The sequence below is a fragment of the Nerophis ophidion genome, linkage group LG08 (assembly GCF_033978795.1).
Source record: "Nerophis ophidion isolate RoL-2023_Sa linkage group LG08, RoL_Noph_v1.0, whole genome shotgun sequence".
Classification (NCBI taxonomy): domain Eukaryota; kingdom Metazoa; phylum Chordata; class Actinopteri; order Syngnathiformes; family Syngnathidae; genus Nerophis; species Nerophis ophidion.
The window spans coordinates 5,957,807-5,982,157 of NC_084618.1; the positions used below are offsets into that span (position 1 = coordinate 5,957,807).

Consider the following 24,351-nt stretch of genomic DNA (forward strand, 5'->3'; position numbering starts at 1 on the left):
TCCCGTCAAATAGAGGATCTTTGACTAGTTTTTTTTGCACTAAGACTTTAAAAACAGCAGTGCTCCTGTCAAATAGAGGATCTTTGACTAGTTTTTTGCAGTATGACTTTAGAAACAGCAGTGCTCCTGTCCTATAGAGGATCTTTGACTAGGTTGTTTGCAGTAAAACTTTAAAAACAGCAGTGCTCCTGTCATATTAGGATCTTTGTCTAGGGTTTTTGCAGTAGGACTTCAGAAACAGCAGTGCTCCTGTCAAATAGAGGATCTTTGACTAGTTTTTTGCAGTATGACTTTAGAAACAGCAGTGCTCCTGTCCTATAGAGGATCTTTGACTAGGTTGTTTGCAGTAAAACTTTAAAAACAGCAGTGCTCCTGTCATATTAGGATCTTTGTCTAGGGTTTTTGCAGTAGGACTTCAGAAACAGCAGTGCTCCTGTCATATAGACGATCTTTGACTGGTTGTTTGCAGTAAAACTTTAAAAACAGCAGTGCTCCTGTCATATTAGGATCTTTGACTCGTGTTTTTGCAGTATGACTTCAGAAACAGCATTGCTTCTGTCATATAGAGGATCTTTGACCCGTGTTTTTGCAGTAGGACTTTAGAAACAGCAGTGCTTCTGTCATATTAAGGATCTTTGACTAGGGTTTTTGGATCCTTTTGGTCGTTTTGTGTAGCAAGGCTTGTTTTTAGTGAAGGAACCATCATACAATGGAGAATGTGAAGGAATGACGGATAGCGAGGTGAACTGCCACTAGTAAGAAGTGCTTCAGGGATTCACAATCGGCCAATAAAACGGCATTAAGATGTAACGCCGGACAAAGTGACATTTGCAGCAGGAGGGAGACCTTTCTGCTCGTTGAGGAGAATCCCGGGAAGCCCTCGCCCTCGGTCTGGGAGTCTCTTACTGTAACGCCTCAGCTGTCGCCTCGCCTCACCGGAAAGTGGGGCTGACCTTGGACGGAAATCTGTTCCGACGCCATGTAGGATTCATGCTATTAGAGCCCGCTGCTGCTTTCATACCAGGGAGTCACCTTAAGCGGCACTTGGAAAGGTAAAGTGTCTTTGAACACATCTGGATAAACCATTAAAAGTCGGCTCGATCCAAGACATGGTTAATTTGGAGCTTTTAGGGAGGGATAGGAAAACAGACGCTAAGAAGTGATTTGCATGAAATCACTTTGGGTAATGGAAACCCAGGGGTGTCCAAACTTTTGGTGCCGTGCATTAAAAAAAAGTTGGAAGGATGCGGAGGGCCGCTTTTGATACCTTTTGTGCATTAAAAGCAAATCAATCTACCTCAATTTATGCTAAGCTGAAATAGCTGGAAAAAACCTAGCATAAAAACCCCGTTTCCATATGAGTTGGGAGATTGTCCATCCATCCATTTTCTACCGCTTATTCCCTTTTTGGGATCGCGGGGGGCGCTGGCGCCTATCTTAGCTACAATCGGGCGGAAGGCGGGGTACACCCTGGACAAGTCACCACCTCATCGCAGGGCCAACACAGATAGACAGACAACATTCACACTCACATTCAAACACTAGGGCCAATTTAGTGTTGCCAATCTACCTATTGTGTTAGATGTAAATATAAACTGAATACAATGATTTGCAAATCCTTTTCAACCCATATTCAGTTGAATATGCGACAAAGACAACATATTTGATGTTCAAACTCATAATTTTTTATTTTTTTTGCAAATAATAATTCACTTAGAATTTCATGGCTGCAACACGTGCCAAAGTAGTTGGGAAAGGGCATGTTCACCACTGTTACATCACCTTTTCTTTTAACAACACTCAATAAACGTTTGGGAACTGAGGAAACTAATTGTTGAAGCTTTGAAAGTGGAATTCTTCCCCATTCTTGTTTTATGTAGAGCTTCAGTCCTTCAACAGTCCGGGGTCTCCGCTGTTGTATTTTACGCTTCATAATGCGCCACACATTTTCCATGGGAGACAGGTCTGGACTGCAGGCGGGCCAGGAAAGTACCCGCACTCTTTTACTACGAAACCACGCTGTTGTAACACAAGGCTTGGCATTGTCTTGCTGAAATAAGCAGGGGCGTCCATGATAACGTTGCTTGGATGACAACATATGTTGCTCCAAAACCTGTATGGAACTGAGGAAACTAATTGTTGAAGCTTTGAAAGTGGAATTTTTTCCCATTCTTGTTTTATGTAGAGCTTCAGTCGTTCAACAGTCCGGGGTCTCCGCTGTCGTATTTTACGCTTCATAATGCGCCACACATTTTCCATGGGAGACAGGTCTGGACTGCAGGCGGGCCAGGAAAGTACCCGCACTCTTTTATTACGAAGCCACGCTGTTGTAACACAAGGCTTGGCATTGTTTTGCTGAAATAAGCAGGGGCGTCCATGATAACGTTGCTTGGATGACAACATATGTTGCTCCAAAACCTGTATGGACCATTCAGCATTAATGGTGCCTTCAAATATGTGTAAATTACCCATGCCTTGGGCACTAATACACCCCCATACCATCACAGATGCTGGCTTTTGAACTTTGCACGTATAACAATCCGGAGGGTTATTTTCTTCTTTGTTCCGGAGGACACCACGTCCACAGTTTCCAAATATAATTTGAAATGTGGACTCGTCAGACCACAGAACACTTTTTACACTTTGCATCAGTCCATCTTAGATGAGCTCGGGCCCAGCGAAGCCGGCGGCGTTCCTGGGTGTTGTTGATAAATGGGTTTTGCTTTGCATAGCAGAGTTTTAACTTGCACTTACAGATGTAGCGACCAACTGTAGTTACTGACAGTGGTTTTATGAAGTGTTCCTGAGCCCATGTGGTGATATCCTTTACACACTGATGTCGGTTTTGATGCAGTACCGCCTGAGGGATCAAAGGTCTGTAATATCATCGCTTACGTGCAGTGATTTCTCCAGATTCTCTGAACCATTTGATGATTTTACGGACCGTAGATGGTAAAATCCCTAAATTCCTGCTCAGTGCCAGAGCTTGGTCCACATTGCCGGCAGTAAGTCGGACACGTTTCCAGTGAGGGTTGGACTCCGCCAAGGCTGTCCTTTGTCACCGATTCTGTTCATAACTTTTATGGACAGAATTTCTAGGCGCAGTCAAGGCGTTAAGGGGATCCGGTTTGGTGACCACGGGATTAGGTCTCTGCTTTTTGCAGATGATGTAGTCCTGATGGCTTCATCTGGCCGAAATCTTCAGCTCTCACTGGATCGGTTCGCAACCGGAATGAGAATCAGTACCTCCAAGTCCGAGTCCATGGTTCTCGCCCGGAAAAGGGTGGAGTGCCATCTCCGGGTTGGGGAGGAGACCCTGCCCCAAGTGGAGGAGTTCAAGTACCTAGGAGTCTTGTTCACGAGTGAGGGAAGAGTGGATCGTGAGATCGACAGGCGGATCGGTGCGGCGTCTTCAGTAATGCGGACGTTGTACCGATCCGTTGTGGTGAAGAAGGAGCTGAGCCGGAAGGCAAAGCTCTCAATTTACCGGTCGATCTACGTTCCCATCCTCACCTATGGTCATGAGCTTTGAGTCATGACCGAAAGGATAAGATCACGGGTACAAGCGGCCGAAATGAGTTCGGGTCTCTCCCTTAGAGATAGGGTGAGAAGCTCTGCCATCCGGGAGGAACTCAAAGTAAAGCCGCTGCTCCTCCACATCGAGAGGAGCCAGATGAGGTGGTTCGGGCATCTGGTCAGGATGCCACCCGAACGCCTCCCTAGGGAGGTGTTTAGGGCACGTCCAACCGGTAGGAGGCCACGGGGAAGACCCAGGACACGTTGGGAAGACTATGTCTCCCGGCTGGCCTGGGAACGCCTCGGGATCCCCCGGGAAGAGCTAGACGAAGTGGCTGGGGAGAGGGAAGTCTGGGCTTCCCTGCTTAGGCTGCTGACTCATATTTGACACACGCAGCTACGGTATATGAATAAAACATAGCTGCTTACTGTTCTTTTTAGCATTTTCAATAGCTTGGACCTTAAACCCTACTGAATAGCTCTTAATCTTCTTCCCTTTATGTGATTTCAAATGACTGAAATCAGCCTCCTCCATTTTGAAAATGATGACAGGGGAAGTGTCACTCGTGACGTGACGAGTTTGACCCGGGGGAAATTCTAGACATGCGCTAATAAAAATAATATTTTGCGAAACGAGTTTGACCCGTCCTTAATCCTGAGCCGGCGGTAATGGTAAACATGCGCTAATTATTTTGCGAAAAGAGTTTGACCCGGCAGTTATTCTAGGCAGGCGCATTCTATATACAGTGGGTCGAAAAAGTATTTAGTCAGCCAGCGATTGTGCAAGTTCTCCCACTTAAAATAATGACAGAGGTCTGTAATGTTCATCATAGGTACACTTCAACTGTGAGAGACAGAATGTGGAAACAAAAATCCAGGAATTCACATTGTAGGAATTTTAAAGAATTTATTTGTAAATTATGGTGGAAAATAAGTATTTGGTCAACCATTCAAAGCTCTCACTGATGGAAGGAGGTTTTGGCTCAAAATCTCACGATACATGGCCCCATTCATCCTTTCCTTAACACGGATCAATCGTCCTGTCCCCTTAGCAGAAAAACAGCCCCAAAGCATGATGTTTCCACCCCCATGCTTCACAGTAGGTATGGTGTTCTTGGGATGCAACTCAGTATTCTTCTTCCTCCAAACACGACGAGTTGAGTTTACACCAAAAAGTTCTATTTTGGTTTCATCTGACCACATGACATTCTCCCAATCCTCTGCCGTATCATCCATTTTATCCATTTTGGTCCAAACTCAACCTCTAGTGCCTTCAGTGACTTTCTACAATGTAAATAGTCATGAAAATAAAGAAATTGCATGAGAGGGTGTGTCCAAACTTTTGTCCCGTACTGTCATTGGTTTAACAAGGAGGGGGAAAAAAACGACGAGACAGCACATCCTGCCATTAATTAAAGTGTGAAAAACCTAATGAGGGGGCTCAAAATAGAATATAGTCTGCCCTCTCTGTGACTGAGACGGCGCTACTAAAAAAAAAAAAAAAAAAAGGTTGAAAAAGGCAGTTCAAAGAAATTTGACGCTACTTTCTCCAGCATTTAAAAATGTGATATATTATAATACTTGGTGCTTTTTCGAGGAAGGATTCATAATCTAAATATACAGAAAAAAGAGTTACATTGAGTGAGGGATGTATTGAAACCAGCCAAGAATAACTAACACTAATATTCATAACTTATAACGCAGACCTCTGCCAGGCCCTGGTTCTGAATAGTAAATAATATTTAAAAAAAAAAAAAACCTCAATCCAGATGACACCCAAAATAACATTTCTCACATTTCCTGAAAGTTTAATTCTATGTTGCTACCTAGCAGACGATCTAACAAGCAATACCCGGTGAATGGAAGGATAAATTAAAATTGCCATGGCCTGGAATGTGGCTTGGCATTGTCTTGCTGAAATAAGCAGGGGCGTCCATGAAAAAGACGGCGCTTAGATGGCAGCATATGTTGTTCCAAAACCTGTATGTACCTATGGTGCCTTCACAGATGTGTAAGTTACCCATGCCTTGGGCACTAATGCACCCCCATACCATCACACATGCTGGCTTTTCAACTTTGTGTCGATAACAGTCTGGAGAGTTCGCTTCCCGTTTGGTCCGGATGACCCGATGTCAAATATTCCCAGAAACAATTTGAAATGTGGACTCGTCAGACCACAGAACACTTTTCCACTTTGCATCAGTCCGTCTTAGATGATGTCGGGGCCCAGAGAAGCCGGCGGCGTTTCTGGATGTTGTTGATAAATGGCTTTCGCTTTGCATAGTAGAGCTTTAACTTGCACTTACAGATGTAGCCGTCAAGTCTGATCATGATTTTGTGTGGCCATACTACCCTGAGCATCCCCGATCTCGTTACTTCTCGGAGCTAAGCAGTGTCCGGCCTGGTTAGTACTTGGATGGGAGACTGCCTAGGAATACCAGGTGCTGTTTGACCTTTGGACTCCTTAAGTTCCTCTTTTTGTTTCCATTGTTACCCATTGGTTTCACCTGTTGCTCATTTGGATCATGTCACAGTCCCGGCAAGAAATCTGCGTTCAAAGGACTCCGGCTTATTAGTGATTCCCAAAGCCCAAAAAAAGTCTGCGGGCTATAGAGCGTTTTCATTTCGGGCTCCAGTACTCTGGAATGCCCTCCCGATAACCGTTCGAGATGCCACCTCAGTAGAAGCATTTAAGTCTCACCTTAAAACTCATTTGTATACTCTGGCCTTTAAATAGACTCCCTTTTTAGACCAGTTGATCTGCCGTTTCTTTTCTTCTTCTTCTATGTCCCACTCTCCCTTGTGGAGGGGGTCCGGTCCGATCCGGTGGCCATGTACTGCTTGCCTGTGTATCGGCTGGGGACATCTCTGCGCTGCTGATCCGCCTCCGCTTGGGATGGTTTCCTGCTGGCTCCGCTGTGAACGGGACTCTCGCTGCTGTGTTGGATCCGCTTTGGACTGGACTCTCGCGACTGTGTTGGATCCATTATGGATTGAACTTTCACAGTATCATGTTAGACCCGCTCGACATCCATTGCTTTCCTCCTCTCCAAGGTTCTCATAGTCATTATTGTCACCGACGTCCCACTGGGTGCGAGTTTTCCTTGCCCTTATGTGGGCCTACCGAGGATGTGGTAGTGGTTTGTGCAGCCCTTTGAGACACTAGTGATTTAGGGCTATATAAGTAAACATTGATTGATTGATTGACTAGGATGGCGGAAGCGGGAATCGAACCTGCAACCCTCAAATTGCCGGCACGGCCACTCTACCAAGCGAGCTATGCCACCCCCGCCAAGAGTAGGGATGTCCTCTGCACCTCTATGGCATTAGGAGCCATTTGGATACTGTACACATGCGTGGTGATGATGACAAATCCCCTCCATCGAAAATGTCACTGTCGGGAGGAATCACCTCATTATCGCAGATTGATGCCCGCCATTTTGGATCTTCGCCGCCTCGGCCTGCCAGCTCCGGGCGCCTTTGTCCCGCCCCCGTGCCGCCGGCGTATGCTAATGAACATTTATCCGCGGATCATACTTGCTAATTGAGTTCAGAGAGCATCGCCGATAATGATCCTCGTCTCTTTGCGCAGCGAGAAAAGTTGGGGGGGGGAGTGTGTGCTGTGCGGAGAGATAACGGGGGAAGGTCACGAGGCTTTGTTATCGGATCAATTTATCAAAGGCGACGAGCTCCGTTTTAGACAGCGGCGTCCGTTTATCCACCGCTGTAATCATGTGACAACCCAATTCTGCTGCATTGAAACACCATACATCAACTTTATATTTACATGGAGGCTGTTTGCGTACAAGGACAAGGTTTTTCCTAACTTTTGCTTAGGAACCGGAATTGGTTCCAGATCACCGTATTTCCTGCCTAGAATTACTGCCGGGTCAAACTCGTTTCACAAAATATTATTTTTATTCGCGCAAGTCTAGAATTTCCGCCAGGTCAAACTCGTTTCGCCAAACAATTAGCATATGCCTAAAATTTCCACAGGGTCAAACTCGTCACGTCACGAGTGACACTTTCAAAATGGAGGAGGCTGATTTCAATAATTTCAAATCGCATAAAGGGAAGAGTGGAGGAGTTCAAGTACCTAGGGGTCTTGTTCACGAGTGGGGGAAGAGTGGATCGTGAGATCGACAGGCGGATCGGTGCGGCGTCTTCAGTAATGCGGACGTTGTACCCGATCCGTTGTGGTGAAGAAGGAGCTGAGCCGGAAGGCAAAGCTCTCAATTTACCGGTCGATCTACGTTCCCATCCTCACCTATGGTCATGAGCTTTGGGTCATGACCGAAAGGATAAGATCACGGGTACAAGCGGCCGAAATTAGTTTCCTCCGTTAGGTTTCAGGGCTCTCCCTTAGAGATAGGGTGAGAAGCTCTGCCATCCGGGAGGAACTCAAAGTAAAGCCGCTGCTCCTCCACATGGAGAGGAGCCAGATGAGGTGGTTCGGGCATCTGGTCAGGATGCCACCCGAACGCCTCCCTAGCCAACCGGTAGGAGGCCACGGGGAAGACCCAGGACACGTTGGGAAGACTATGTCTCCCGGCTGGCCTGGGAACGCCTCGGGATCCCCCGGGAAGAGCTAGACGAAGTGGCTGGGGAAAGGGAAGTCTGGGTTTCCCTGCTTAGGCTGTTGCCCCCGCGACCCGACCTCGGATAAGCGGAAGAAGATGGATGGATGGATAAAGGGAAGAAGATTAAGAGCTATTCAGTAGGATTTAAGGTCCAAGCTATTGAATATGCTAAAAAGAACAGCAAGCAGCTATGTTTTATTAATATACCGTAGCTGCGTGTGTCAAATATGAGTCATTAAATGACTCCCACCTCCTGGTGGTAGAGGGCGCTGGTGATCCTTCTTGCGACTACTCGGCTGCAGAAGAAGTGACAACAAGCAGCGATCGTTTATTTTTTCTTCTCGCTTGCACTTTTAACATGGAGGATTACATATCTAAAATAAAACCGTTTTCTAAACTGGACTTTCAATCGAAGCAGGAGGTAATAAAGGAAGATCTCCATCGAAACTGAAGAAAGATAAGGAAGACTTCTTTAAACAAGTTATCGATGCTTTTGATCAGAAGGAGCTGCGCATGGACTTCATTTATAAGTAAAAGTAAGACCATGATAACGTTTTTTTTTTATTAAATGTGCTTTTCATGATGGTATCCTTACATCACACTCAAATTTATAAGCGCAGGCCTTAATTTACCGCATGCCTTTGGAAAACACCGGAGTGAGAAGAGGTTTTAAATTAATTAGCGCCCCGGCGGCAATTCAAGGAAATACGGTATTTTAAATCACGCTGCCAGGGAGAAAAAAAAAAAGTTTTATTAATCATCCGTGATTTATTATTCATAATATCGTTAGTTTATATGCCGTTGAACACATTTTAAGGAAACAATTTATAATGTGAGTCTTGAGCTGTGATTTTTTTATAACTATTATTTTCAAATCCGACTGTAGAATGTCGACAGGAAATTGAGGCTAACTGGTGCAATTAATCGCATTAAATATGAATTAAACAGTTTTATCTAAAGTCCAGTAAAAGTGAGAGTCCAGTCCATAGTGGATCTAACATAATAGTGAGAGTCCAGTCCATAGTGGATCTAACATAATAGTGAGAGTCCAGTCCATAGTGGATCTAACATAATAGTGAGAGTCCAGTCCATAGTGGATCTAACATAATAGTGAGAGTCCAGTCCATAGTGGATCTAACATAATAGTGAGAGTCCAGTCCATAGTGGATCTAACATAATAGTGAGAGTCCAGTCCATAGTGGATCTAACATAATAGTGAGAGTCCAGTCCATAGTGGATCTAACATAATAGTGAGAGTCCAGTCCATAGTGGATCTAACATAATAGTGAGAGTCCAGTCCATATTGGATCTAACATAATAGTGAGAGTCCAGTCCATACTGGATCCAACATAATTGTGAAAGTCCAGTCCATAGTGGATCTAAGATAATTGAAAGAGTCCAGTCCATAGTGGATCTAACATAATAGTGAGAATCCAGTCCATACTGGATCCACCATAATCGTGAGAGTCCAGTCCATAGTGGATCTAACATAATAGTGAGAGTCCAATCCATAGTGGATCTAACATAATAGTGAGAGTCCAGTCCATAGTGGATCTAATAGTGAGAGTCCAGTCCATAGTGGATCTAACATAATAGTGAGAGTCCAGTCCATAGTGGATCTAACATAACAGTGAGAATCCAGTCCATACTGGATCCACCATAATCGTGAGAGTCCAGTCCATAATGGATCTAACATAATAGTGAGAGTCCAGTCCAGAGTGGATTTAACCTTATAGTGAGAGTCCAGTCCATAGTGGATCTAACATAATAGTGAGAATCCAGTCCATACTGGATCCACCATAATCGTGAGAGTCCAATCCATAGTGGATCTAACATGATAGTGAGAGTCCAGTCCATAGTGGATCTAATAGTGAGAGTCCGGTCCATAGTGGATCTAACATAATAGTGAGAGTCCAGTCCATAGTGGATCTAATAGTGAGAGTCCAGTCCATAGATGATCTAATATAATAGTGTGAAAGTCCAGTCCATAGTGGATCTAACATAATAGTGAGAGTCCAGTCCATACTGGATCCACCATAATCGTGAGAGTCCAGTCCATAGTGGATCTAACATAATAGTGAGAGTCCAATCCATAGTGGATCTAACATAATAGTGAGAGTCCAGTCCATAGTGGATCTAATAGTGAGAGTCCAGTCCATAGTGGATCTAACATAATAGTGAGAGTCCAGTCCATAGTGGATCTAACATAATAGTGAGAATCCAGTCCATACTGGATCCACCATAATCGTGAGAGTCCAGTCCATAATGGATCTAACATAATAGTGAGAGTCCAATCCATAGTGGATCTAACATAATAGTGAGAGTCCAGTCCATAGTGGATCTAACATAATAGTGAGAGTCCAGTCCATAGTGGATCTAACATAATAGTGAGAGTCCAGTCCATAGTGGATCTAATAGTGAGAGTCCAGTCCATAGATGATCTAATATAATAGTGTGAAAGTCCAGTCCATAGTGGATCTAACATAATAGTGAGAGTCCAGTCCATAGTGGATCTAACATAATAGTGAGAGTCCAGTCCATAGTGGATCTAACATAATAGTGAGAGTCCAGTCCATAGTGGATCTAACATAATAGTGAGAGTCCAGTCCATAGTGGATCTAACATAATAGTGAGAGTCCAGTCCATATTGGATCTAACATAATAGTGAGAGTCCAGTCCATACTGGATCCAACATAATTGTGAAAGTCCAGTCCATAGTGGATCTAAGATAATTGAAAGAGTCCAGTCCATAGTGGATCTAACATAATAGTGAGAATCCAGTCCATACTGGATCCACCATAATCGTGAGAGTCCAGTCCATAGTGGATCTAACATAATAGTGAGAGTCCAATCCATAGTGGATCTAACATAATAGTGAGAGTCCAGTCCATAGTGGATCTAATAGTGAGAGTCCAGTCCATAGTGGATCTAACATAATAGTGAGAGTCCAGTCCATAGTGGATCTAACATAACAGTGAGAATCCAGTCCATACTGGATCCACCATAATCGTGAGAGTCCAGTCCATAATGGATCTAACATAATAGTGAGAGTCCAGTCCAGAGTGGATTTAACCTTATAGTGAGAGTCCAGTCCATAGTGGATCTAACATAATAGTGAGAATCCAGTCCATACTGGATCCACCATAATCGTGAGAGTCCAATCCATAGTGGATCTAACATGATAGTGAGAGTCCAGTCCATAGTGGATCTAATAGTGAGAGTCCGGTCCATAGTGGATCTAACATAATAGTGAGAGTCCAGTCCATAGTGGATCTAATAGTGAGAGTCCAGTCCATAGATGATCTAATATAATAGTGTGAAAGTCCAGTCCATAGTGGATCTAACATAATAGTGAGAGTCCAGTCCATACTGGATCCACCATAATCGTGAGAGTCCAGTCCATAGTGGATCTAACATAATAGTGAGAGTCCAATCCATAGTGGATCTAACATAATAGTGAGAGTCCAGTCCATAGTGGATCTAATAGTGAGAGTCCAGTCCATAGTGGATCTAACATAATAGTGAGAGTCCAGTCCATAGTGGATCTAACATAATAGTGAGAATCCAGTCCATACTGGATCCACCATAATCGTGAGAGTCCAGTCCATAATGGATCTAACATAATAGTGAGAGTCCAATCCATAGTGGATCTAACATAATAGTGAGAGTCCAGTCCATAGTGGATCTAATAGTGAGAGTCCAGTCCATAGTGGATCTAACATAATAGTGAGAGTCCAGTCCATAGTGGATCTAATAGTGAGAGTCCAGTCCATAGATGATCTAATATAATAGTGTGAAAGTCCAGTCCATAGTGGATCTAACATAATAGTGAGAGTCCAGTCCATAGTGGATCTAACATAATAGTGAGAGTCCAGTCCATAGTGGATCTAACATAATAGTGAGAGTCCAGTCCATAGTGGATCTAACATAATAGTGAGAGTCCAGTCCATAGTGGATCTAATAGTGAGAGTCCAGTCCATAGTGGCTCTAACATAATATGGAGAGTCCAGTCCATAGTGGATCCAATATAATTGTGAGAGTCCAGTCCATAGTGGATCTAACATAATTGTGAGAGTCCAGTCCATAGTGGATCTAACATAATAGTGAGAATCCAGTCCATACTGGAGCCAACATAATAGTGAGAGTCCAGTCCATAGTGGATCTAACATAATAGTGAGAGTCCAGTCCATAGTGGATCTAATAGTGAGAGTCCAGTCCATAGTGGCTCTAACATAATATGGAGAGTCCAGTCCATAGTGGATCCAATATAATAGTGAGAGTCCAGTCCATAGTGGATCTAATAGTGAGAGTCCAGTCCATAGTGGATCTAACATAATAGTGAGAGTCCAGTCCATAGTGGATCTAACATAATAGTGAGAATCCAGTCCATACTGGATCCACCATAATCGTGAGAGTCCAGTCCATAATGGATCTAACATAATAGTGAGAGTCCAATCCATAGTGGATCTAACATAATAGTGAGAGTCCAGTCCATAGTGGATCTAATAGTGAGAGTCCAGTCCATAGTGGATCTAACATAATAGTGAGAGTCCAGTCCATAGTGGATCTAATAGTGAGAGTCCAGTCCATAGATGATCTAATATAATAGTGTGAAAGTCCAGTCCATAGTGGATCTAACATAATAGTGAGAGTCCAGTCCATAGTGGATCTAACATAATAGTGAGAGTCCAGTCCATAGTGGATCTAACATAATAGTGAGAGTCCAGTCCATAGTGGATCTAACATAATAGTGAGAGTCCAGTCCATAGTGGATCTAATAGTGAGAGTCCAGTCCATAGTGGCTCTAACATAATATGGAGAGTCCAGTCCATAGTGGATCCAATATAATTGTGAGAGTCCAGTCCATAGTGGATCTAACATAATTGTGAGAGTCCAGTCCATAGTGGATCTAACATAATAGTGAGAATCCAGTCCATACTGGAGCCAACATAATAGTGAGAGTCCAGTCCATAGTGGGGTCAGCGGAGACGGGTCAGCAGCGCAGAGTTGTCCACCCCGCTTGCCACTCTCCGTCAAACACACTATCAGCAGCTTCTTCATATTTTAATAGGTAAATATCCGCTTTTGGATGTTATTTTAACATCCATGGCTGGTGTTTATGAAGTAATGTAATAAAAATGTACAACATTTAACTTGAAAAGTGGACTTCTACGGTGTCTCTATACACCGGTTTCTCCGTCAAACACACCATCAGCAGCTTGTCCAAATTTTCGTAAGTAAATATCCGCCGTTTATATGTTATTTTAACATCCTTGGCTGGTGTTTATGACGTGATGTAATAATAACGCACAGCATTTACCTTAAAAAGTGGACTTCTACGGTGTCTCTATACAGCTGTTTCTCCGTCAAGCACACCATCAGCAGCTTCTCCGTATTTTAATAAGTAAATATCCGCCGTTTGGATATTATTTTAACATCCTTGAAATAATGTAATAATAATGCACAGCATTTACCTTAAAAAGTGGACTTCTACAGTCTCTCTATACAGCTATTTCTCCGTCAAACACACTATCAGCAGCTTCTTCATATTTTGATAGGTAAATATCCGCTTTTGAATGTTATTTTAACATCCTCGGCTGGCGTTTATGAAGTAATGTAATAAAAATGTACAACATTTAACTTGAAAAGTGGACTTCTACGGTGTCTCTATACAGCTGTTTCTCCGTCAAACACACCATCAGCAGCTTCTTCATATTTTAATAGGTAAATATCCGCTTTTGGATGTTATTTTAACATCCTCGGCTGGCGTTTATGAAGTAATGTAATAAAAATGTACAACATTTAACTTGAAAAGTGGACTTTTACGATGTCTTATACAGCTGTTTCTCGGTCAAACACACCATCAGCAGCTTCTTCATATTTTAATAGGTAAATATCCGCTTTTGGATGTTATTTTAACATCCTTGGCTGGCGTTTATGAAGTAATGTAATAAAAATGTACAACATTTAACTTGAAAAGTGGACTTCTACGGTTTCTCTATACAGCTGTTTCTCCGTCAAACACACCATCAGCAGCTTGTCCATATTTTCGTAAGTAAATATCCGCCGTTTATATGTTATTTTAACATCCTTGGCTGGCGTTTATGACGTGATGTAATAATAATGCACAGCATTTACCTTAAAAAGTGGACTTCTACGGTGTCTCTATACAGCTGTTTCTCCGTCAAGCACACCATCAGCAGCTTCTCCATATTTTAATAAGTAAATATCCGCCGTTTAGATATTATTTTAACATCCTTGAAATAATGTAATAATAATGCACAGCATTTACCTTGAAAAGTGGACTTCTACGGTGTCTCTATACAGCTGTTTCTCCGTCAAACACACCATCAGCAGCTTGTCCATATTTTCGTAAGTAAATATCCGCCGTTTAGATATTATTTTTACATCCTTGAAATAATGTAATAATAATGCACAGCATTTACCTTAAAAAGTGGACTTCTACGGTGTCTCTATACAGCTGTTTCTCCGTCAAACACACTATTAGCAGCTTCTTCATATTTTAATAGTTAAATATCCGCTGATTAGATGTTATTTTAACATCCTTGGCTGGCGTTTATGACGTGATGTAATAATAATGCACAGCATTTAACTTGAAAAGTGGACTTCTACAGTGTCTCTATACAGCTATTTCTCCGTCAAACACACCATCAGCAGCTTCTCCATATTTTAATAGGTAAATATCCGCTGATAAGATGTTATTTTAACATTCTTGGCTGGCGTTTATGAAGTAATGTAATGAAAATGTACAACATTTAACTTGAAAAGTGGACTTCTACGGTGTCTCTATACAGCTGTTTCTCCGTCAAGCACACCATCAGCAGCTTCTCCATATTTTAGTAAGTAAATATCCGCCGTTTAGATATTATTTTAACATCCTTGAAATAATGTAATAATAATGTACAACATTTAACTTGAAAAGTGGACTTCTACGGTGTCTCTATACAGCTATTTCTCCGTCAAACACACTATCAGCAGCTTCTTCATATTTTAATAGGTAAATATCCGCTTTTGGATGTTATTTTAACATCCTCGGCTGGCGTTTATGAAGTAATGTAATAAAAATGTACAACATTTAACTTGAAAAGTGGACTTCTACGGTGTCTCTATACAGCTGTTTCTCCGTCAAACACACCATCAGCAGCTTCTCCATATTTTCGTGAGTAAATATCCACCGTTTGTATGTTATTTTAACATCCTTGGCTGGCGTTTATGACGTAATGTAATAATAATGCACAGCATTTACCTTGAAAAGTGGACTTCTACGTTTTTTAAGGCGGTTTGTCAACGTTTTTAGCACTAAATCGGACATTATTCTGAGGTTGTGTATTAGTGTTCATAAAAATAGGTACTCAGACACATTTGTTTTCTCTAAATGCGGCCCCCCCGAATCCAAATATTTGCCCATGCCTGCACTAAACTATCAAAGTCTGCCAGGCGGCACCACGACAAAAAACATGTCGCGTGCTCTTACGTTCCGAAGAGGATGCAAACTTGTGCTAATCAAGCCTTCTTCAAGGTTACCTACGGGGCGCTTGTGTCGTCTAATGAAGACAAGAAGTAATCTCGCGGAGAGCGCCGCTTGTGCAATATTGAGCAGGAGCCGCGTCGGGTTGATGCTCGTTGCAAGCCGGCGAGCGAGCGACGTCTGCATAAAACATCGGAGCAAATAAGAAAAACACAGGATTTCCATCCATTATGTATACTTACACAGTCCAATAGATCCGACACGGACGCGGTATAAAACTAAATAGTAGCAGTATGGATACAAAAGTATGAATTCCACCTCCCTGATAGCACTTTTTTTAATCAGATTATTCACACGTTTGCATTTTGATGATGCTAAATTAGGCTTGTCAATCATCAGGGTATCTGCAAGTCAAATTTAAGACTTTTTAAGACCTTTTTTTAATGAAATTTAAGACCGTAAAAAATAATTAAAAAAAATCTATAAATATAAGCCATGGTTGGGGATCCCACTGTACTACAACCTCAATGACAATCAGTCAAGTTGACTTTTTGTGTGTTTATTAATAAACAAACCGATAAGCACCACTCTGCCAAACAGCATATCAAAAATTGTGTGAATTATATTTATATAGCGCTTTTCTCTAGTGACTTAAAAGCGCTTTACATAGTGAAACCCAATATCTAAGTTACATTTAAACCAGTGTGGGTGGCACTGGGAGCAGGTGGGTAAAGTGCCTTGCCCAAGGACACAACGGCAGTGACTAGGATGGCGGAAGCGGGAATCGAACCTGCAATCCTCAAGTTGCTGGCACGGCCACTCTACCAACCGAGCTATGCCGCCCCACAACAATAAACAGTTTCAAGTCAACTCATCATGCTTAATTTATTACAGCATTTGGGAAGCATGTAGTTGACTATAATTACACACACACACACACACACACACACACACACACACACACACACACACACACACACAAACACACACACACACACACACGCACACAGCAAAATGAGCTAACGTAACGCTAAAGGCTAATTAGCCTTCACCTCAAGCCAGAACTGCAATTTAAGTTTCTAGAAGATCAATCTTAATAAATAAATAAATAAATGGGTTGTACTTGTATAGCGCTTTTCTACCTTCAAGGTACTCAAAGCGCTTTGACACTACTTCCACATTTACCCATTCACACACACATTCACACACTGATGGAGGGAGCTGCCATACAAGGCGCTAACCAGCACCCATCAGGAGCAAGGGTGAAGTGTCTCGCTCAGGACACAACGGACGTGACGAGGTTGGTTCTAGGTGGGATTTGAACCAGTGACCCTCGGGTTGCGCACGGCCACTCTCCCACTGCGCCACGCCGATCCTTGAGGGATCCAAAAACTTTGACATCCAAAACTATGTTAAGGTAACGTGTGGAGTTCCCCAGGGTTCGGTCCTTGGCCCTGCACTCTTCAGCATCTACATGCTGCCGCTAGGTGACATCATACGCAAATACGGTGTTAGCTTTCACTGTTATGCTGATGACACCCAACTCTACATGCCACTAAAGCTGACCAACACGCCGGATTGTAGTCAGCTGGAGGCGTGTCTTTATGAAATTAAACAATGGATGTCCGCTAACTTTTTGCAACTCAACGCCCAAAAAACCGAAATGCTGATTATCGGTCCTGCTAGACACCGACCTCTATTTAATAATACAACTTTAACATTTGACAACCAAATAATAAAACAAGGTGACTCGGTAAAAAAATCTGGGTATTATCTTTGACCCAACTCTCTCCTTTGAGGCACACATTAAAAGCGTTACTAAAACGGCCTTCTTTCATCTCCGTAATATCGCTAAAATTCGCTCCATTTTGTCCACTAAAGACGCCGAGATCATTATCCATGTGTTTGTTACGTCTCGCCTCGACTACTGTAACGTATTATTTTCGGGTCTCCCCATGTCTAGCATTAAAAGATTACAGTTGGTACAAAATGCGGCTGCTAGACTTTTGACAAGAACAAGAAAGTTTGATCACATTACGCCTGTACTGTATATACCTTTATATACATATATACATACATATATACCTGTACTGTATATACCTTTATATACATATATACATACATATATACCTATACTGTATATACCTTTATATACATATATACATACATATATACCTGTACTGTATATACATATATACATATATACATACATATATACCTGTACTGGCTCACCTGCACTGGCTTCCTGTGCACTTAAGATGTGACTTTAAGGTTTTACTACTTACGTATAAAATACTACACGGTCTAGCTCCAGCCTATCTTGCCGATTGTATTGTACCATATGTCCCGGCAAGAAATCTGCGTTCAAAGGACTCCGGCTTACTAGTGATTCCTAGAGCCCAAAAAAAGTCTGCGGGCTATAGAGGGTTTTCCGTTCGGGCTCCAGTACTCTGGAATGCCCTCCCGGTAACAGTTCGAGATGCTACCTCATTAGAAGCATTTAAGTCTCACCTTAAAACTCATTTGTGTACTCTAGCCTTTAAATAGACCTCCTTTTTAGGCCAGTTGATCTGCCGCTTCTTTTCTTTTCCTCCTATGCCGCCCCCCCCCTCCCTTGTGGAGGGGGTCCAGTCCGATGACCATGGATGAAGTACTGGCTTTCCAGAGTCGGGACCCAGGATGGACCGCTCGCCTGTATCGATTGGGGACATCTCTACGCTGCTGATCCGCCTCCGCTTGAGATGGTTTCCTGTGGACGGGACTCTCGCTGCTGTCTTGGATCCGCTTGAACTGAACTCCCGCGGCTGTGTTGGAGCCACTATGGATTGAACTTTCACAGTATCATGTTAGACCCGCTCGACATCCATTGCTTTCGGTCCCCTAGAGGGGGGGGGTTGCCCACATCTGAGGTCCTCTCCAAGGTTTCTCATAGTCAGCATTGTCACTGGCGTCCCACTGGATGTGAATTCTCCCTGCCCACTGGGTGTGAGTTTTCCTTGCCCTTTTGTGGGTTCTTCCGAGGATGTCGTAGTCGAAATGGTTTGTGCAGTCCTTTGAGACATTTGTGATTGAGGGCTATGTAATTTCATTAACACATACCGAGACCCGTCGATTTGGTCGAAGAGCAGGTTTTGGATGTGAGGTGCTAATCCGTGTCTCTCTCTCTCTCTCTCTCTCTCTCTCTCTCTCACACACACACACACACACACACACACACACACACACACACGCACACACACACACACACACACACACACACACACACACACACACACACACACACACACACACACACACACACCTTCAAAGAACCCCTGTGCAAAGTCTCCTAAAAAATGTCATTTTTGCCTCTTTGAGCTGTTATTTGACCCCCTTAAAATGCTTCTAAACTCACCAAACTTGACACACACACCAGGTCTGGCAAAAATTGCGATCTGATGAAAAAACCTAACCTCAAAACTCAAAATTGCGCTCTACCGCCCCCCTAGGAATACAACACGGACAAACTGCTCCTAGGAAGAAAACACGGACAAAACTGCTTGTAACTTCCGGTAGGAATGTCAGAGAGACATGAAACAAAAAATACTATGTAGGTCTCACTTAGACCTACATTTTAATAATTAACATACTTTAGCAAAAATCAACAGGAAGTTTGATATTTTCACTTACAATACAACAACTGCATTACTTTCACAATGCATTAGATTCTCAAAATACTGGCTCCAAGGCGTCTTCTAACGCCGTGGGTCTCGGGGGCAGCAGCCAAAGGCGGACCCGACCAACGCTGCTTGCAGCTTAAATTCTAATTATTTCTGCACAAAAAAATAATCTTAAACATCAATATTTATAGAACATGTCCACAAAAAATCTAGCTGTCAACACTGAATATTGCATTGTTGCATTTCTTTTCAGTTTATGAACTTACATTCATATTTTGTTGAAGCATTATTCAATAAATAACCGGGCGGTTTAGCTCGGTTGGTAGAGCGGCCGTGCCAGCAACTTGAGGGTTGCAAGTTCAATTCCCGCTTCTGCCAACCTAGTCACTGCCATCGTGTCCTTGGGCAAGACACTTTACCCACCTGCTCCCAGTGCCACCCACACTGGTTTAAATGTAACTTAGATATTGGGTTTCACTATGTAAAGCGCTTTGAGTCACTAGAGAAAAAGCGCTATATAAATATTATTCACTTCACAATTCACAAATATATGTATAAAGGATTTTTTCATTATCCATCCATCCATCATCTTCCGTTTATCCGAGGTCGGGTCGCGGGGGCAGCAGCCTAAGCAGGGAAGCCCAGACTTCCCTCTCCCCAGCCACTTCGTCTATTTTTTGAATATTTTTGAAAAATCTCACGTACCCCTTGGCATACCTTCAAGTACCCCCATTTGAGAACCGCTGCTCTACAACAGTGGTTCTCAACCTTTTTTCAGTGATGTACATTTTTTTAAATTCAAGTACCCCCTAATCAGAGCAAAGCATTTTTGGTTGAAGAAAAAAAAAGAGATAAAGAAGTAAAATACAGCACTATGTCATTAGTTTCGGATGTATTAAATTGTATAACAGTGCAAAATATTGCTCATTTGTAGTGGTCTTTCTTGTACTATTTGGGGAAAAAAATATACAAAAATAACAAAAAAAAAACGTGTTGAAAAATGAACAAGTGATTCAATTCTACACATAGAAGTAATCTCTTTGGGGATTGTAATAGAGATCCATCTGGATTCATCATTTCTTCACAAAAAAAAGACATATTTAACATCAATATTTATGGAACATGTCCATAAAAAGTCTAGTTGTCAACACTGAATGTTGGGTTATTGTATTATTTTTTCACAGTTTATGACTTTACATTCATATTTTGTTGAAGCATTATCCATTCATTTTATTTATAAAGGATTTATGAATTGCTGCTATTTTTTTTCTAGAATATTCACAATACATCTCACTTGTCCCTTGGCATACCTTCACGTACCCCCAGGGTTCGCGTACTCTCGATAAGATCACTAAAACATGCCGTCCCGCACGCTTTTGCATCACACAATCAAAGTGAAGACTCTGTAATATGTTGTGTGAGACTTGTGCAGAACTACGGAAGAGACTGCAAGAAATACTTAATCGACAGCCATACGGGTCACACTGAGGGTGGCCGTGTAAACAACATTAACACTGTTACAAATATGCGCCACACTGTGAACCCACACCAAACAAGATTGACAAACACATTTCGGGAGAACATCCGCACCGTAACACAACATAAACACAACAGAACAAATACCCAGGACACATTTTGGGAGAACATCTAACACAACTTAAACACAAGAGAACAAATACCCAGAACACCTTGCAGCCCTAACTCTCCTGGGCTACATACACCACCTCAACCTTTAACGTTCTCTACAACCTGTCGTCACGTCCGCTTATCCTCCATACAAACAGCGGGCCGGCCAAGCCTCATGATATAAGCAGCTTGTACACACTCATAAGTGAATGCAAAGCATACTTAGTCAACAGCCATACAGGTCACACTGAGGGTGGCCGTATAAACAACTTTAACACTGTTACAAATGTGTACCACACTTTGAACCCACACCAAACAAGAATGACAAACACATTTTGGGAGAACATCTAACGCAACTTAAACACAAGAGAACAAATACCCAGAACACCTTACAGCCCTAACTCTCCCGGGCTACATACACCACCTCAACCGACGCATGGTGGTAGCGGGGATGTGTATATTGTAGCCCGGAAGAGTTAGGGCTGCTTGGGATTCTGGGTATTTGTTCTGTTGTGTTTATTTTTGTATTACGGTGCGGATGTTGTCCCGAAATGTGTTTGTCATTCTTGTTTGGTGTGGGTTCACAGTCTTGGCACATATTTGTAACAGTGTTAAAGTGTTTTTTTATGGCCACCCTTTAATTTAGACATCTGTGTTGCTGAATCTTTTGCAATTTGTTCAATTTATAATGGAGACGTCAAAGAAGAATGCTGTTGTTGGAAAGCGGCTGGTTGCAGCTGCCTTTAGCAACCGAAACACAGCCGGTGTTTCTTTGTTTGTTGTGAAGCTTTAACACAAAGCGGTCAAGCGAACATGTTTCTGTACGTCGACCAGCAAGTTTTTGGATGGGAAATTTGTGATATTAAGTCGGCTCTTACCGGAGACTTGAGTGGATTATGCGACCTCCTCCTGTAGCTGTCAAAAAGGCAGCAGTGATCTTGGCTACTCCATTGGCTTCTCTCAGAGACACTGGCGTTCACCGCAGCCCTCCGACTTTCAGGTATGACTTTACAATCTCACTAAAACACTATTAACACAATAAGCAGATAAGGGATTTTCCAGAATGATCCTAGTAAATGTGTCTAATTAAATAATGATAAATGGGTTGCACTTGTATAGCGCTTTTCTACCTTCAAGGTATTCAAAGCAGAGAAGGGATTTTCCAGAATGATCCTAGTAAATGTGTCTAATTAAATGATAATGATAAATGGGTTGCACTTGTATAGCGCTTTTCTACCTTCAAGGTACTCAAAGCGCTTTGACACTACTTCCACATTTACCCATTCACACACACATTCACACGCTGATGGAGGGAGCTGCCATGCAAGGCGCTAACCAGCACCCATCAGGAGCAAGCGTGAAGTGTCTTGCTCAAGGACACAACGGACGTGACGAGGTTGGTACTAGGTGGGGATTGAACCACAGACCCTCGGGTTACGCACGGCCACTCTCCCACTCTCCCACAAACGCTCCCCCTGCCGCCGCCTTTTCTTTGCGCAGTGGAAGAGTGGCCGTGCGCAAGCCCGAGGGTCCCTGGTTCAATCCCCACCTAGTACCAACCTCGTCACGTCCGTTGTGTCCTGAGCAAGACACTTCACCCGTGCTGGTTAGCGCCTTTCATGGCAGCTCCTTCCATCAATGTGTGAATGTGTGTCTGAATAGGTAAATGTGGAAGTAGTGTCAAAGCGCTTTGAGTATAGAAAAGCGGTATACTAGTACAACCCATTATAAGCAGATAAGGGATTTTCCAGAATTGTACTAGTAAATGTGTCTAATTACAACTGAAACGCTCACACTGCCGCAGCCCGGAGCTGTCGCTTTTTTTTTTTTAGTGCTTCACTCTAACTTTCCTCATCCACGAATCTTTCATCCTCGCTCAATTTAATGGGAAAATTGTCGTTTTCTCGGTCCGAATCGCTTTCGCTGCTGGTGGCCATGATTATAAACAATGTTCAGATGTGAGGAGCCCCACAACCCGTGACGTCACGCGCACATCGTCTGCTACTTCCGGTACAGGCAAGGCTTTTTTTATTAGCGACCAAAAGTTGCAAACTTTATCGTGGATGTTCTCTACTAAATCCTTTCAGTAAAAATATGGCAATATCGCGAAGATTATCAAGTATGACACATAGAATGGACCTGCTATCCCCGTTTAAATAAGAACATCTCATTTCAGTAGGCCTTTAAAACTGTCCAGGTGTACCCGATGTCTCGTTGTTTGCCGCCAAAAAAGAAGCCACATGGCGCGAGCAGCAATTAAAGCGCATGCATCCGCGGGCAAACCCGGAGCTGCTGCGAGCTGATTGGAGGAGAAGGAGATGGCGTGGGAGGAAATTACTCCGGTCTAATTAGGGGCACTACGAGAACGGGCGAAAGGAGATCCAGTGGGTGGACACTGCGGCGATACTCCAAACTGTGCGGAGAATCAAACGCCGCACCCCCCCCCCCCCCCAACCCCCGTGCTGTAATGCAAGCTTAGCATTATTAAAAAGGAGCAAAGCACATGCAAGTCCTGAGATTAGCGGGCGGCATTTATAATTCATGTGATTGTTTACGCCAGGCGCTGGATCCTGGTCTGATTGCCGCACTGCTGAGGCCTTGTGTCGAGTTCCGCGTGGAGGGGGGGGGGAACACGTGAAACTATCCTAACCCACTTTTGACTCCTGTTCCTTAGCAACCACGGTGTTGGGAGTTTAAAGCCGGTGTGTGTGTGTGTGTGTGTGTGTGTGTGTGTGTGTGTGTGTGTGTGTGGTACTTACTTGTTTTGCATCATGTTCATTATGACCCAGTCCGAGGGGTAGACGTTCTTCCCGATGAGGTCTTTAAACATGATGAAGGTCTCCATGAGGAAATCCTGCAAAACAACAGAAAGTTAGTTTGTGTTTTTTTTTGTTTTGTTTTTTTGTTCCCTGCACACTTGAAAAATGAGTTTTTTAGTGAAAAGAAGTGAATTACCGTATTTCCTTGAATGGCAAAAAAAGCCAGCGATTGTGCAAGTTCTCCCACTTGAAATGATGACAGAGGTCTGTAATGTTCATCATAGGTACACTTCAACTGTGAGAGACAGAATGTGGAAAAAAAATCTAGGAATTTTAAAGAATTTATTTGTAAATTATGGTGGAAAATAATCATTCAAAGCTCTCACTGATGGAAGGAGGTTTTGGCTCAAAATCTCACGATACATGGCCCCATTCATTCTTTCCTTAACACGGATCAATCGTCCTTGTCCCCCTAGCAGAAAAACAGCCCCAAAGCATGATGTTTCCACCCCCATGCTTCACAGTAGGTATGGTGTTCTTGGGATGCAACTCAGTATTCTTCTTCCTCCAAACACGAGGAGTTATGGATGATACAGCAGAGGATTGGGAGAATGTCATGATGTCAGATGAAACCAAAATAGAACTTTTTGGTATAAACTCAACTCGTCGTGTTTGGAGGAAGAAGAATACTGAGTTGCATCCCAAGAACACCAGACCTACTG

At 43.0% G+C, this 24,351-nt stretch overlaps 1 protein-coding gene across 2 annotated transcripts in view; it reads right to left on the reverse strand.

Annotated features, from left to right (window-relative positions):
• dock1 (dedicator of cytokinesis 1) overlaps positions 1-24,351 on the reverse strand; it is a 537,727-nt gene that overhangs the window by 118,574 nt on the left and 394,802 nt on the right. For both annotated transcript variants that reach the window (XM_061907548.1, XM_061907547.1), the window contains exon 29: positions 23,630-23,724. In XM_061907548.1, the coding sequence (XP_061763532.1) occupies positions 23,630-23,724 (95 nt within the window). The remainder of the gene's footprint in view (positions 1-23,629; positions 23,725-24,351) is intronic.